The sequence below is a fragment of the Dendrobium catenatum genome, unplaced genomic scaffold (genome assembly GCF_001605985.2).
Source record: "Dendrobium catenatum unplaced genomic scaffold, ASM160598v2 fragScaff_scaffold_756, whole genome shotgun sequence".
Classification (NCBI taxonomy): Eukaryota; Viridiplantae; Streptophyta; class Magnoliopsida; order Asparagales; family Orchidaceae; genus Dendrobium; species Dendrobium catenatum.
In genome coordinates, this window is record NW_021319218.1 from 1060459 (window position 1) to 1078326 (window position 17868).

At 34.8% G+C, this 17868-nt stretch overlaps 1 protein-coding gene across 1 annotated transcript; it reads right to left on the bottom strand.

Moving 5' to 3' along the window:
• Window positions 1-1489: 1489 nt before the first annotated feature.
• On the bottom strand, window positions 1490-3910 carry LOC110103023 (probable auxin efflux carrier component 1c). The gene is made up of 6 exons (XM_020831569.2): window positions 2738-3910; window positions 2382-2658; window positions 2164-2249; window positions 1914-2071; window positions 1742-1818; window positions 1490-1585 (listed from the first exon to the last, which is right to left on the bottom strand). Exons 1-6 carry the CDS (start codon window positions 3894-3896, stop codon window positions 1519-1521), a joined length of 1824 nt encoding a protein of 607 aa, XP_020687228.1. The 5' UTR covers window positions 3897-3910; the 3' UTR covers window positions 1490-1518.
• Window positions 3911-17868: the final 13958 nt, after the last annotated feature.

Genomic DNA, 17868 nt, shown 5'->3' on the forward strand with positions numbered 1-17868 from the left:
TAATCTCAACTTGTGATTTAAGTTAATTATCATTCTTAATAAATAATAATATATAGGATTTAAATTTTGTAGCGGTTTTGACTAAAGAATTTAATTGATTAACCATAATTACATAATTCCATCATAATATTTTTTTGAAAATATATAAATTAATTTAACTTGAATAAAACTAATTAGCTACCAAATGATTGCTAATTAAGCTATTTTCATCAACTTATTATCAATCTAATCAAAATGAGATAAATTTAATTTAAAAGAATTAATTAGATTATTTGATCATATCTTAATCCAAATAAATCTCAATATTCTTAAATTTATTTTAAGATAAATAATATTGCACTAATCTAAAAAAAATCAAAAACTTGCTTTATCCTTCCTTATATCAAACTTTTTCAATTTAATTAGAAAAGAACTATGTTTGAATAAATTTAAATGTTATAAATTTATTTTAATATGAGTATACTATATCAATATATTCTTATATAATTTTATTTCAATTTAATTAGAAAAAATTTATGTTCGAATAAATTTTAAATTTTATAAATTTATTTAATAGGAGCATAATATATAAATAACTAAATAATTCTTGTATTATATTATCTTCAAATCATAGTTGGTCTCGCCTCCACATTATTGCCTCCACATTATTGGACGGTCCTTGCGTGGTTTCAGTGACGCTGGTAGCCACGACCGTTTACTGAGCTCGACCGTTTATTGTAATTTTCTTTTTATTTATTTTCCCTGCCTTTTTGTGTTGTAACCGTTGGTTTTAATTATTAATGAAATTGTTTTAAGAATATATTGGTTTTAAAAATTTTAAATGCCACCCTAATTATTTTTAACGCCATATTCTCACACAACATTTTTTCAAAATTATCTTTCCATTGAAGATTAAACATATAAATAGTTAAATATTAATTTAGACTTTGTTTGAGATAGCTTTCATATATATTTTTTTTTATATGGCAATCATAATTTTTGTTTGGCAAATGCATTTTTCTACAAGAATTTTTCAAAAAATAAAAAATAAAAAACTTTTCTCTGTAACAGTATTAAAACAACTATAATAAAAAGTTACAGCCGAACCTAACAGATTAATCTCTAATACAACATAAATCAGGCTTAATGGAAGCCAACTTATTTCATTTAACCAATTATTAAGCCAGCTTAAACTTAAGCTATAAAAAATAATTAAAAAAAAAAAACTCATATTCAAACTTCAGAATAAAAAATAATATTAAAAGCAGATACAATTTCACAGAAAAAAATAAATAAAAAAGCTCAACAAGATCTCCCATATTGAATAGCTTGAAGAAAAAAAAAACAAAAAAATAAAAAAAAACATTTTACAGTACAATAATTCGATCTAAGGGAAGCGAGCCGGGTCCAATTCCTGAGCCGATCGATTTTCTCTGTTTCCCCCAAATATTTTTCTTCAAGTCGCCTTCTTCATCTTCTCACTTCACTCTGTCACAGATTTCTCTCCTTCTACCTCTATGAATTTTCGACCGTTACTTCCTACAGCCCCAGCAGGATATAATATACCAGCGTTATAGGCAGAGCAATTAGCATCCCAAATATAACCCTGCGTTGATTAACAAAGCACAGACGTAATTATTAGCTTACTAATCACATCAATGTAATTTCAAGTCAACAATTCGACTGCGATGATCGTTAAGATAAGAAAATCAATCAAAATCATTTTTTTATCAAACCAACTAAGCGTAATTAGCGCACTCACCCTGTGCTGAGGATAGAAGGATGAACACCGTACTCCTTGGCGAAGACGAAGGGGACGATCCCTTGTGGAAGGGCCGCCTGTCATTAATGGCATAGTTAAAGACACAGTTTTGCATTCAACAGATGATGAGAAATAGGAGAACGAAGAGACAGAGAGGGAGAGAGAGAATGACCTGAACAATGGCGACCTGTAAGAGAACGCCACGTAAGCCGACGGCGATGGAGGCGGCAGCCATAATGGCCGGGCCTACGAGGAATCTCAAGGCCATGGAGAAAGCTGCCATCTTGTTTCCACATGCTATGATCCTGGGCTGTAACGCCATGAACAGACCTGCAAGTTCTCTCTCAGCTTCAGTTATTATTTCCATTACAGAGACTCAGAGAAATATGAAAATGATAATAAGCGAAGAAGTAAATTCAGACCGAGGCTGAACATTGCCATTCCCAGACCAGCATCCGACAATATGGAAATGGATTTGGAAACAATGGCAGGCATCTCAATATTCCATCTGCAGATTATAATTTTGTACTGTTAATTATACATTTTTGTGTAAAGGAAATTAAATATAAATATGCTATAACTACTAATTTTCTAAAAATAAGATATTCAGGAGATGAAAATATGTTAGGTTGTTATATACCTGCAGGAGATTAATGACCAGATCAGACCAATCAGACTGGAATAGGTGTTCGGGTTTCGAATAAGCTTTCTCCACACCATTATTAGTATCAGCCTTGTCATGACACTCGTCGGCGGCATAGCCGCCGCCGCCGCCACCGTCGCACTTGCTTTCACATCTTCCTCCTCCATCTTCTCTTCGTCGCCGGCTTCGGGCACACCTTCCCTGTCCCTCATTACACCCCTGTTCCCGAAGCTAAAGTCCCCCCTCTCCATAAACTCATCTTTCCGGCAATCCCCTGCAAAAAAAATTCAATTTTTCACAACCAGCTGAACTAAAAAAGATCAAGGTTAACATCAATTGCCTAATTTCCCAACCTTTAGTAGGAGAAACAGTCAATCTAACTTCTTTAGCCCCGTTAGCCTCTCCTGCCGCCGGAAAGCCATATTCTTGATTATTCCCAAACACATCCGATACCGGAGAGGCAGTTGAGCTCCACACAAACATATGTAAATCTTTTCCCGCGCCACCACCTCCGCCGGTATCCTCCGCTTTCACGGCCTTTCTTCCCAAAACACTCAGATTCGGAGCAGAGTAATGCAACCTCGTCTTCGTCCCCGGAGCCGGAACATTACTCAAACTCTCCTCCTCAAAATTAGACGGCCGAGGCGTATTTCCTCCGCCGCGCAGCCCATACACATCACCGGAGCCGAAATTCGAGCTCCGGCCAACCATAGAGTAGAAATCCGTGTTGTTAAAACTCGAACCACGAGGCGTCGGATTTCGGGAAGATTGCAACGAGTAGATCTCCACATTCGTCAAATTCGACGCCCGCGGCGTTGCCGCCGCGCCGGCTAATCCCTGCCCCGACCGCCGCGAATAAACATCCGATCTCGAAGCATTAGACCGCCGCACCGTCACACGCATCTTTCCATCCTCCTTCACCTCAGCCTCCGTCTCAATCGCCTCTCGGCGACCGTCGAGCGAAAGCACATCCGAATCGACGGTAATCGAAACAATGGAAGCCGCCGTGGTGGGAAATTGATCCGCAATAAGTAACTTTGCAGCGCGATACTCGAACATGAAGAGCATCAAAGTATACCAAATTATACACTGCAAGACGACGATTTGAACCATGAGGCTCGCGGAGAAGTCGCCGTACATTCCTTTGAGGAGGGGGATGCCCATGACGAGGGTGTTGGGAAGGGTGGAGAGGGAAAAGAAGGTGATGGACCATTCGATGGAGGAGGAGCGGCGGGAGATGGCGGGCCAGACGGCGAGTGAAGCAAGAACCAGCAATTTTTGGAGGGAGTCGGCGGCGAGGAAACGGAGGTTCATTGCAAAAGGATTGTTGGAAGAGATGAAGTGGAAGGAGAGGAGAGGCACGGCGAAGAGAGCGACGAAGCGGTTGATGCCGGCGCATTGGTCAGGGGTGAAGATGCGCCAGTGTTTGACGGAGCAGTAGGCGAGGAGCATGGCGACGTAGAGAGGGACGATGGCGGTCATGACATGGTAGAAGTCAGTAGAGGTTATCATTTTGTGATTAATGGTGGTGATATATATATATATATATATTCAAAATTATTAATAATCATATTTTTTTTTTCAAGTAGAAGAGGACTAGTGTTTTTTTTTTCAAAAATAAATCATTTATTCAATCAGAAGAAAATTACAGTCCGAGACCAAAAGCCATTGCAACAACAAAGAAAAGGACTCAAAACATATAGCTCGAGGCAATACATTGAGACTAAAATAACACGAAATCGGACTCAGGAATGGAAGCCCCCTGCACCAACCACGCGTCCAACCACTGACCATCCATAGGTGAGAAGTCCCCCAAATTCAAACCACCAAGCAATCCAAGCACAAGTCCAAATCACCTCGGTTGTCAACCAACCAAGTCAGCGAGGGAAAGCTCGGAGCTTCCTCATAATTGTCCACAAAGCCGTCAAAAACCACCGCCGAAAAGCAATTAGAAAAGAGGCAAGGCCTACTTCTTTTTTACCTTTATTCTTACGTTTATTACCACCATTAGAGGAACTAGGGTCAGCAAGTTTAAGAGGTGGAACCTCCTGACATTCGCCAAAATCCTCATCCTCCTCCCCATCAAACGAAGAAGTATCACTCAGAATAAGCTAATCATTTTGCACCAAAATAAATTTTTTGACAGATTTAGCCACCTAAGACTTCAATTCACTAGCATACATAACAGTAATCAAAACATTAATAAAAGTAGCTGAACTTCCCGAAATTCCATTGGACACATGCGAGACCACATTAGTGTGGACTAAAGACTAGGTCGGGGAAGACACATCAACCAACCCCGGTACAGCAGGCACCCGGAATTCACCTCCCCAGATAATTCTATCGGGCCAGGTACAACATCCACACCCAAAAAACTAGCCTTTAACTTAGTATCACAATGTCTAACTCCAACCAGAGGAGCAGAATGAGAAGGGCCCAAAGGAGACCTCAAAGACACCTCATTCCCTACCACCAGGCTAGCATTCTCAATAGTGACAGACAGGGAAGGGACCAAATTACCAACAATTGGGCCCTCAAAGGCAAAAGCCAAAGGACAATCGTCATCCAAATGTTCCACATACACCACGTTCGCTAAGTTATTAACTAAGTCAGCATTCACCTGAACATTAACTCCAACTTCCGGCACAAGCAAAACAAAAATCGTATTACCCAAATTCAACTAGGCAATGCACACGAAACAGAAGAAGAGAAAGGAGCTGGTTTAGAAACAGTATTAAGATGAGGATGTAAAATACGACAATCCTCTTTCAAATTGCCCAAAGAATTACAATGCATACAAAAGTGAAGGATATCATAAAAAATCACTGATTGAATATAACCGGCAAACCTACCCAGATTTTATCAGGAAATTTTTGGTAACATCCAATTCCACGAGGATGCGAGCAACCAAAGGTTGGGACCCGAAGCAGTGGCGGTGTCCGATTTTAGAGTTCGGCCGAATAGTGAACCCAAACTGAAGAGGATCCGAGGTGAGAAGAGATGGGGCCTAAGATAGGGAAACGAAACCTAGATGGGAACAATCGGGGAATCAACCTCAACATCCAAATTTGGGGACCATTTAACCACTTTCATATAACAGTTATTCACAAAATAAGATCGGTGAGAGAAGATCCTACTATAATCAAAATCGTTAACAAGCTTAATCAAAATATTTCTAGGGTTAAGAACTATGACCGAACAAACCAATGAGTTTTAAGCTGAAGAAAAACTTCTGAATGACATTAATGGAAGGATGTTAGCCAGGAAACATACCAACCAAAGAAAATTCCAACAGCACAACAAGCGATGAAATTTCCTCCTCCGAAATTACCAACACCGGTAAACCTTGGTGATAAGAAATACACAAATCAGGAGAATGAACCAAAGACGAAGAAGTCCCAGACAAGACCTCTTTAAATGAAAGAGTCGGAGAAGCTCAATTCGAAAATTCCTGGTCACGAAGAAGGGTAGACGACATTAAAGCCAAAAAACAAAAAATGAAACACCCAAAAAATTGGGGGACTCGAGAAGAGAAGCTTTCCTGAGGCACCGACGGCTGAGACCAACCTCGCAGCAAACGCCAAAGCAGGGGAAAAACCCTAGTAGAGCGAACATACTGCCAAAAAATCAACTTAATTTAACTCTATCATTCATGTCTTTAGAAGAGGACCAGTGTTACAAGTTATGGATATTAAGCTTCAGGACATTGTTTTTTTTTTTTTTTTTTCAACTTTTAAGATATTTTTGTACTTAAAAATAGCTTTATAAATCAATAAAAAGGCCATCCCAAACAAAGCCAAGGGATCTTTTTTAATGGTTGTAATTTTTTAAAAAATTATTGTGAAGTTGCTGTAGAGAAATTTAGCTTAAGTGCTTTGTTTATTGAAAAAAAAACTCATAAATTAATAGTAAAAAAAATTATGGATATTGTCTAAAAGCAGTGTCAAACAAACCCTAAATAAAAAATCAACTTATAATTTGATTTGCTCACTGTGAGATTGATCGAATAACTTGGAGTTGATCATGAGTCAAGTTGAATTGGGTTGTGATTAGATTGTTAATGATGATAATATGATTTGATATTTTGATGAAATTATATTATATTTTATTCTACTTTTAAAAGAATAATATATAATGTTTTTTTTACAAGTATTAATTATCTTATGAAATAAAATTATATTTTGAAGCATAAATATTGATTTAAAAAAAAAATAGTGGCCATTTAGATTAGATAAGGATGGACTGAGCAAAGTTTAGTTTTAAATATAAAATAATTAGCAGTTTGATATAAAATGATTAAGGTTTTAAAAGAATCTAATCCATTGCTTAATTGAGATTAGGCTTTAATTTATTTGCTTAATGCTTCTTTTAATTTTATTCTTTTTTAAAATTATTCTCTTAGGTTCATATTCTTGTTTTTTTTAAAATAATGTTAGTGGGGTACTACACCAGTATAACTGTATAAGTGTGGGATGGGATGTCTGGCTTAGGAGTATTTGAGGCCCAAGATCAGACTTTTGTAGGGCACTTTTGATGGTGATGGAAAATTAGCTTGAGAGGTTAACAAATTAATTACAAATCTTCCAAGAAAAAAATAATAAAAATAAATATTTTTTATAAAAGCAGTTTTTATTTAATATCAGTAACATAGCATAAGGGAATCTTTCTCATTCCTAATATTAATACATATTAATATCAAATAAAATTATTAAAACAATAATGCAAAATTTATTCCAAATTAATCGCCTCAATATACCCTGCAAATAAGTAAATCACATAATGAGAAAAAAGTGTAGTAAGTTATCGGAACCTATAATTATAATAAATGCTTCGAAAGTAAAATACTATGCATGTGTAATCATTTAAATAAAATCAATATGAACAATATCAACCCATATGAGTAGTACTATGTTAATATGAACAATAGTGATCAGTTTTAATAGTAACATCTATATAATATTTCTATAAGTATCATCTATACTATTTATAAATAAGCCAAATGTCATAATAGAAATTTGTATGTTGGATCAATATATGTAATCCCTAGCTTAATTTTATTTTAATGTATCATGTGAAATGCTATGGGAATTACTATCATATGAATCAATGCATACATATATATCAATTGTTAGTATATGTCTATATAATGTCAATATTAGTGCATAATGTTTATGTTTAGTCAATTATCAATGTAAGGGAATATCTTAGATGTCATATCTATATCATATCATATATGTCAGTATGTCTATCTTGTAATATCATGTATCAATGTATCTATTGATATACATGTTATATCATATTGGTGCATGTGTATCATGTATCATGCATATATCACATATTAGTATCATGTATATCTAATATCAGTATTATGTATCATGTACTTGTATCAATGTCAAGTATCATTTACATGAGTAAGTCTAATCACATATCTAATTCATATATCATGTCATGTCATATAACTTATATATATCTTATACCATATCATCTCTAATTATATTGAATCATGTCATATACACATATTAATTATATGATATTTAAGGAAGTAAGGACATCTAGCTTGTGTGGTATTTTTTCCTGTATCAAACATATCTTATATTAGTTTCATCAATCATGAGTTAATAAGTCAAGTGACTTCATGTTGGAGTCATCACTCATCAATCATATCAAATCAGCTAATATCTTTATACCTCTCTTTTTGTATTTTTTTAATGAATATACTATAATTTTTTATTTAAAAGAAAGTCCATCAGCGTACCCTCCTGTATAAGGCAATATGTCTTTAGATAACCCAAATCAGTTAAATCTCTAGCCAGTCTTTCTTGTATGCATATATGACATATTATGTACTTATCTTAAATAATAGATGCAAATCATATTAATACTACAAACTATAACATATATATATATATATATATTCGACATGCATGTCAATATGCATATTCTACTTGACGCCGAAGCTGAGCTGTTTCATTGTATTAACTTCAGGCTCGTTTTATTCCATTTGGTAGCTTATATGGCTACATAGGTATAGTGCTTGCTTTTGATTGTGTGTAGTCTAATATGTAACAACCTTTTTTCTATAAATAGGTAGCTATTGTTATAATAGAGGATTTTTTAGATAAATAATATTAGAGTAGTTTTACTCTGTTTTGATTTCCTATATCCTGAGATTGTTCTCATGTAGTGGATTCTTTTCCCAAGAAGGAGTTCTTAGAGTTGTGTCCGATGATGGACACTGAATCATCGACATGGATTCGTCGAGCCCTTTTCGGGCCGGTGTCATTTGGTATCAAAGCTGGCATGTTCGTCTTGTTCATTTTTTTGTATCCTGGAAAAAGATCCAGGTGGTGGTCACCATCTATCTCCTCTACTAGCCACCACATCCTCCATCTTTGTGACAACCAATAGCCTCCGACAACCAATAGCCTCCTTTTTCTGCAATTTCTTATCTTTTACCAAAGTCGACAAAGAAGTGTGGAGGCGATCACAATTTTTCCATCAACTAGCCCTAAGACAGCCCAAATAACAGCATCCTCCATGGTTCTTGCCTCAACACCAACAATAACCATCTGTTCTTCAACATCAACGACCACCAAATTCAGCACTTATACATTAAAAATTACGTTCTTTCCAGAATTCTGCATCTTCTTTCATTATTTTGTTCTTTTCAAAATTCTGCATCAAGAACTTTTTCATTTAGAATTTCTACAGTTTTCAAGTTTCATAATCTGAATTCTATAGTTTTTCAAGATTCACAATCTAAAATCTGTAATTTAGATTATCAAGATTTTTGCATGCTAGAATTTGCCACTAAACGCCACCTTTACTTCCATATGTCATCTACCTTCAAGATTGCATCAGCTATCAAGAAGAGGAAAAGCTTCATCTAGCCTTCGGTGTAGAGAGGTGGTGATTCCTGAGAGATTGAAGTCAAGATCCTCGATTATTGAAAAGCAGATCTTCTTATTTTTTTATAGAGAGGTGGTGATTCCTGAGAGAGGAGCATATCTTCTTGAGACCAACTGGAGGTGTTTGCAAACCTTTTTAAAGGCTTTGGCCATTTATGTTTAGAGGAGGTCGCCGGCCTCATTTGGAAGCCATTGAAGGGCTATCTTGATCCTTGGTGGAGAACCGTTAGCCTCATTATCTTCGGTGGCGAATCGGCCACGGTGGCGAACCGAGTGGCGAATCGGCCTCGGTGGCGGAATTGATTTGGTGGCGAATCGGCCTTATTTGTTTCTTTCACCGATAGTGAAGCCTCTTCGCCCTGACAGCCAACCGACACCGCAATAGCTAAAGATTCCTCCTCCATCATGGAAATTGGTTTCTAGTTTCAAGAAAATTGAAGATGAGTAAGGCCTAGGACCTTAGGTGTAGGAGGGTGGCTGAGGCAAAGTTCACTTTAGCAAGACCCTAAATTAATTTATCTTCTTGAAGAATATAACAGATGCATTCTCGATGGACATTTCACTAATCACATCAAGAAGCAGAAATCGAAGATCTTCTACAAGAAGTTTCCTAACACAAACTATGATTGTCAAGGATTAAATGAAGAAAAAATTTGAGCCCCCTTGATCGGGACTTTAATGGTGTCTGGGATTCAAGATCTCTCGTTATAACTAAATCCTTAAGAACTAATGAAGACGATGAGGGCATCTCAAATGATCAGATCTCTTCCACCTACGAAGACATGCTTGAAGGCCCACCTCATCAGTTTTCCACTCCATCATTGATCGAGTCCAGCTTCGAAGAATTTTAAGAGTCGTTGCAGAATTAGTTGTATTTACCTCTCTACGATGAACTTGTGTACGACCTATACGATGACGACATGTGGTGGAGTTCTTGATCTTATACAATCCATATATGATGATGATGCAAGTAAGATCTATGCAAGTTCAAACTTCGTAGGACATGCTCAGCATTTGCTTCGTCAACTTGGAATCCGGGAAGTTGGATATGAGTATGTAGATTGGAACTTCACTTATTCACATGAAACATTTGCTGCTGTAATTTCTTCTATGGGCTCATCTAATTTCAAGGATAGTGTATGTCTTGATGATTCCTGGAAACAGAGTCAGATCATTTATCTTCAGAATATTCATCTCTAGCTTCAGGACTTCTCTCAATGGGATCTCAAATTGGTACAAGGTCTCAAACATGCACCCTAAAGCCTCATGTATCTTCAATGCCCATCGCATCCACTTCATCAAGTTCCTTTAATGGTTTTCACAACCTATTCCATGAAACACCTTCCATCAACAATACGTCACATAAATTCACAAACCAACAGGAAGCTTTGACAAAAGCTCAAATCTTGTTGCCACCCAACAACGGTGGGTTTCTCTCCAATTTCAAATGTCCATAGGTTTTCAACATGATTCCAACAACTTTTGATCCTTCTACTACCCTGTCAGATGCATTTGATGTTTGTTAAAATTCAACTTTGTTGCATGAAATAGTTGATTAGTTTGATGTCAAGTCTAATTCAACTCTTGAAGAGTGTCATTTGCTTGTATTACTACGACTCCAGCTTATGTTGAAGTCTCTCTTAGACGGGGCGAATGACACTGGGTGGAAATATCCAGACCAGTTTAGCCAACCAAAATTGCCTCATTGTGTCTATCAGATCATCGATGTGGAATCATCGAGCCCCCTTCAGGCTGGTGACATTTGGCGTCATTTGGTATCATAGTTGGCAAGGTGTTGGCGTTGCCGACGGGGCATATGAGTTTTCTTATTCGGAAAGAAGAATTAGTTTCTTGGTGAGATTAGATGCTTGGGAGTAGTTCTTGAGAGCAATTGCTTGGAGAGCAAGAACTAGAGGCAGCCAACCCTGCTGTCCATTTCCATGAGCTATGAGGAACTCTTTGTCGGTGTCAGTTCGGGTTCAATTTGTATCTGTTTTCTATATTCTGAGATTGTTCTCAGGTGGTGGATTCTTTTCCCAAGGAGTTATTGGAGTTGTGTCCGGTGACAACCACCGGATCATCAACGTGGATTCATCGAGTCCCCTTCGTGCTGGTGTCACTACTAGTGTACTCATGTTGGAATGAATGTCATATCAAATGAACTAAAAAAATGCATGTGATATCAAGCATAATAGAATAAATGTAGGAGTCCTTAATCATTTTCAGTGTGACTTTATTCTTATAATTTCAGATAAAATATGCTAGGTTGTTCTTCTTGATATTTATTACTCATCTAGAGACATTAATACTAATGTTACTTTTTTTCATCAATAATTTTCATTATGTAAATGAAATCACCAGCAAGATTCAAACTATTTTATTGGGGTGTTTGGTCTTCTATCAATCGACAGACTCCATAATATATACAAAACTAAGATCAAATGAATATTTTATAATGCTTCCTCTCTTCTCATTGATTGATGCTCTAAAGTTAATGATCATATTTGGGTTAAACCAGCAAGCAACTCATCCACTTTTTGAAATCATTTGCATAATTAAGCTTATAAATGTAGAAAGATAAGCATGCTATCTGTTGCATGTATAAAAAAACTGATACTCTGGTCTGGAAAAGGCTTTGTAACATTAAATGGGAAGCGGAACATTTGATTCAATGGTGTTTGGGAAAGGGAGACATTTATTTCTGGCAAGATAACCGGTTAGGGTGTGGGTCCATTGATAATCTTCTGAATACTTTTACTTTGCTCAATACTAAGGTGTACGAGTTTTTTGATAATGGGAAGTGGAATGTTAAAAAACGTAGAGAGTGCATTCCCTTGAACTTAATCAACATTATTGTGGAACTGCCTTTGTAATTACAGTGCAATGATAGTATTTTATTTAAACCCTCTCCTTATGGGAATTTTAGTCTTAAAAATGCTTGGGAGATATTTCGTATGAAGTATAATAAATATGTGATTTACTCGGCTATTTGGCACAATAACATTCCCATATCTTATTCAATTATTGCTTGGAGATGCATGAAAGGTTTTATTCCAGTGGATACTTTACTTATGAAGAAATGTATTAGCATTACTTCTAAATGTCAGTGTTGCTTTAATATTGAAAATCTCGATCACATTTTTGTTAATGGCAATATCGCTAAGAAAGTGTGGAGTTTTTTCTTGAATATTGCTCAAAAGAATAGCTTAAATATGCAGGATAAAATCGTTTCTATGTTAGAGTCTTGGGTTATCAATTCCAAAGGTCATATTTATAACTTATTACCTGTTCTTATATTATGGTACCTGTGGAGAGCTAGAAATGAAGCCATGCATGATGAGGCTTGTATGGATGCTTTGCGGATTATTGACAATGTTAAATACAAAGTGTTACAACTTTACTCTTCTAATATGATTTATGGTAAAAACTTCAAACACTGTGCGGCTTTGGCTTTGCATTTTGGTATTCCTATGGAATCAGATACTTTCATTACTGTGGAGAGAATTGTGAGGTGGGTGAAACCCAATACCCCTTTTGTGAAATTAAACTCTGATGGCTCGGTTGGCACCAATATTGCGGGTATGGGTGGCATTATTCGTAACTACAATGGTGATGTTATTATTGCTTATGCTTTCTCCTTTACATCACTGTAAAGTTATTTATGCTGATATTATGGGTTTGTCTTTTGGTATGGAGTTATGCTACAGGTTTGGTTTTACTAATGTGGCTATTGAGGTTGATGCTTTAGGTTTAATTCAGTTGATTCATAAGAATATTATGGGACATCTTGATCTTTATTAAAATATTAGAAAAATTAAGAAGTTGCTTGCTGGTATGAATTTTACTTTGGCCCATATTTTTCGTGAGTGTAACGCTTGTACTGATTGGTTGGCCAAGAAGGGTAGCCAGATTACTGTCATGGAAGAATTTGCTGAGAATAATCTGCCTCCTTATCTTCGTGGTTTAGTTAGGCTTAATAAACTGGGTTTACCCTATATCCGTTCGGTTTGAATATCTGTTTTCATTATTTTATCTTTTTTGTGCATTTGCTGGTTTTGATGTTTATGGGTGCTAACTATTTCTCTGAGGTTTTTAGTCCCTTTGGTTCTCATTTTGGTTGTTTTGGTTCTGATGCTGCTGGTTGGGACACCTTCACAAGTTTTCGGTGCTGTTTGGGCTAAACAGAGCAGGGATTTTCAAGGGATCTCTGATGTGCCAGTCTATGATTGCTGGTTATTATGGATGATAGTTGCTGGATTTATTTTGTGGATGGCTGGTTCATTAACCTGGGGGGTTTTTTGGACTTAAAGCTTGAGCTGATTATACTATTTTTGGAGCTTTTTGTTTTTTGGGCGCTTCCTTTGTGCCGCCTTAGAATGTATATAGGATATTTTGTATTTTGATTAGATGGGGTTCATTGGCTCTTAGGTTTTGTTTTCTTTTTAATGATTGTAGCTCTTCGAGCATTAGTGGGCTGATTTACCCCCTTAAGGACCTGTAATTTTTTATTTATATTAACACGTAGGCCCCTTTGTGGGTTTTAACTAAAAAAAAAAACTTATAAATGTAGAAATCTCAAGAAGTTCAAGGTTTGCAATAACAACATTCCTTTTCCAATGACCTTTAGCTAAATGGTGTATCCTTATTTAAGAGAATTGGTCCTCATGTTCTTAATAGCTTTCATTGCAATCACTTGAACTTGATCACTCACTCCATTTGTTGCAAAATTATAAAAGAATCTTTGCATTGGTTGCGCACATTAATTAAGTGTTTTTTTTTTCCATATTTTAAGAAAAATATTTTTGATATGATAAATCATCTTGACAGTAATTAAGTGCCTTTTTTTTTTGCATATTTTAACAAATATAACTATTTATTGATTTTTTCTCTCTTATTTAATCCCAACCTATTAGATTCTATATGTTTAATTAAATTACCCCTAATAAATATTTGCTCTTTAAATAAATGTTATATAGTTCATACATCCATACTGAATATAAAAAATTTCGATTACATTTTTTCACGTTTCTAATGGTCTTATCGATAATTATTTTAATTATTTTAATAATAATTGATCCATTGGTCATATTTAGGTCAACAACAATATCTTCCAACTTTCTATTCACTGTTAACATAGCCCCATTTCTATTATTTATCTTTCAAAGATTTAATAATTTATAGGGGTCCTCAATATTTTTAAATTTGTTATATATTATTTATTATAGATAAATATTATTTACAATTATTTTAAACATCATTTTAATCAATTATCTTAACATTTCATTCAAACACCTCAAATTTTACACAATAATTCTAATCTTTACTTCACATCTAATAAATCTTTTTATCTTTTATCACAATTTTGGGTCTTCGGAGCCAATTAACGTGAACTCTCACACACTCTTAACATACATAAATTTCGAATCTAAGAACTCTTGGTTGATAGCTAAAAAAAACTCTCAATTAATAGATCAATGTGAGCTGCGTCTTTTATTACAATTAGATTAAGGCTTCATTTATGACGCCTTTTTTACTGCTTTTTAAAGTTGCTTTCTATATAAAAAAATCTACATATAAATAGTTTTAAAATTATTTTTATATGCATATTTTTTGTCCTGAAATTAACCATTAATTTAGGGGAACCTTAGGCCGACCATAGATAGAAATAGTATTAAAGTTCTGAAGCCATGTCCTTTGCAGCTTCCTTTAGCTAAATTAGGATCAGATTATTGTACTAATCTTATTTGTTTAACAAGACTTTAGATGCTTGATTTTAATATATAAGGCAAGTTAAATTATCATTTAGTTGTCTGTAACATCACTGTACTATTTGTATTTTATATTTAGATGCATAAAGGTGAGAAAAAAAAAAAAAAAATTCAGGACATTCTCACTATGGCACTTGCAAATTCTTGTGTGGGGAATAGAATATATGGTCATCCTTTTTTATTTTTTTATTTTTTGTGCTTACATTTATGGATTATCTTTTTTTTTTCTCATAAAAATTTTTGGATTGAAATTTATTAGTGAACTACTTCTGATTTTATTAACATATTTAATTAGTTAGGGAAAGAGAATTATATGAATGAATCAATAAATAAGGAGAGTGGATGCATGAGAAGCTAAGTAAGTTTTGAGAATAGTAAAAATAGCATGAATTCAAAAATATGCATGTTGATCATTTATTTATAGGATATAGAGGGTTATACGAAAAGTTATGTTTAAATTTGGATTGGGATATCTGTGGAAGAAGGATGGTCGTACCTATGAAGAATTGGTGAGAAAATTGTTTCATCTTAGGGAGACTGCCTTTTAGGGTTAAGGTTTGCTGAGGTGAGTCCCCTGGCCAAACTCGTTGGGAATTGGCACATTCATTATTAGATTCTTCGAGGGTGAACTCATATGCTATGTGGTCCACTATTCATTCCTTTGTTTTAATGACCCCTTCTAAGGGCGAGGCTTGCTTTAAGAGAGCATTCATCTTGATCGTGCCTCCCAGGTGTGAAAATATTTGGGTATATACAAGTTACTTACATGGGCCTGAGTGCATACATTTAGTGTTTTGATTTGCTTGCTCATTTTAAGAGTGATTATTAAAAATGGACAAGAGAATTAAGAAACAAAGCATTTATTACATTCACCAAAAACCAAAGAGAAAGTAAATATAAATTATTGTCTTACTTTTAATATTACCTTGAGAAAAACACCTACGTTTAATGTTCTCATTAGTAATATTGGTTAGCCTTTTGTACCATAGATGGGTATTGATAGGGCCACACTTCCTTCTTCATGTAGCTTGCATTAGAGATCGTTGAGTCGAGTCTTGCAAAGTTTATTGATGTGCATAGTTGAAGTTTATGGATTCCATTCTCCACAAATGCAACACAGTGGAGACCAAAGGGCACAAATTCAGCTAGTTCAATAAGAATAATAAAAGAAGGGAATAAAGATTTTGCTGAGTAAGACAGTAATGGTTGAACCCAATAAGGTAATGGTTGAGACGAGTAAGGCAAATAAAACTTCTTTGAATTCTAATGACTTATCCCTAGCTGAAAGGCATGCTAGATGAGTTTTTGAATTACATTAAGCTCATCAAATCCACTTTGAAGTGATGATCTTTCATGAGGTGGTGATCCCTGCTCCTAAGATAGTTTGATTGACAATACTACTCATTCTCAGGTGGAGCCAATAGGTATCCATGACCTTATGCTGGAGACATGAGTGGCCGTAAGCGGCTAGTAGATATAAGAAGGATTTCTTCTTCTTTTTGTTTTTTAGAGAAAGTTATGTATGGGTTGGGTAGTGTCCTTGATCTTGAGTGAGCCTAGGATTCAACTAATAACAAGTGAGATTTTAGGTCACACACTGAGTGAGGTTGAGGTGCTAGCTCTAACTTAGTGGTTTGACATGTATACCAGATTGTTCTAAATGGGCTCCCCCAAGTCGACCATAGACACAGGCAGGGGAGTAATGACCAGATATTGATGAGGGGGGTGCATTTTGTTATCTCTGCATAGGTGGGCATTGAGTGATATTTCTCCATTCACAAGCGAATGGACCTATGATTTTCAGGGTCATGAGAGCCTAGCCTCATTCTATTGGTCATGATGATATTACTTCTATTATGCACTTTGCTTTCTTTCCACCCACTGAGCCATTCGGTGACTCCTATCATGCCTTCAATGTTGGGGCTAATCATGCATTGAAAGTGATTCTTTGATGGAGTAGACAAGGCGCACTTGACCACATTGTTGTATACTTCCTCATTTATGTAGCTACAACATTAATTTTAATATAAATTTTATAATTATAAAATACATTCCGATCAAATTTAGGCCAAAATAATTATACATATTTTCATAAAAAAAAATGAATAAAAAAGATATTATACTACTAATATTGTGGAATGACTTTTCCAGCTCACAGTACTTTCATATGCTTCACATTAAAAGTCTAAAGCAAGCAATATCTCCTTTAAAAGTGCAAAGTAGGCTACATAATGATTTATCAACAGAGGCTCTCCTTTTCAACACCAATAAATAATCATTGAAAAGTTAGCTATCTAATTTAGCTCGATCAGGGCCATACATTTATAATAATTTATAACTACTTAACCCCACCTAATACTTAATTGATAAGCCATTGCGCATAATTTTTTTATTTAAATTAAATTTAATTGTGGAAAAGAATTTAATTTACTCAAATTGTTAGATCTTTTAATTTAAATTAATTATATATATTTAAAATTTTAGATTTAAATCAAAGGGTACTAAATATATTTAATTATGTGAGGTGACTAGCATTTTATAAAAATAATTATAAATTTATTTTGAGAAATTATTTTTCTTAAATATTGTGGTTATTATACATATTTTTTTCAAGAAAATTATAGCAATCTTTTTATAGCTATCAGATTCTACATATTTGATTGACAAATGCAATTTTTTATTATGAAACTTTTAAAAAATAGTTATCAAATAAATATATAATAGAAATTAAAAAATTAAAAGTGCACCAAACAAATATTAAAAAAATCAATTTTATTTTTATTCATATTTTAGATTAAGTTTTAAATA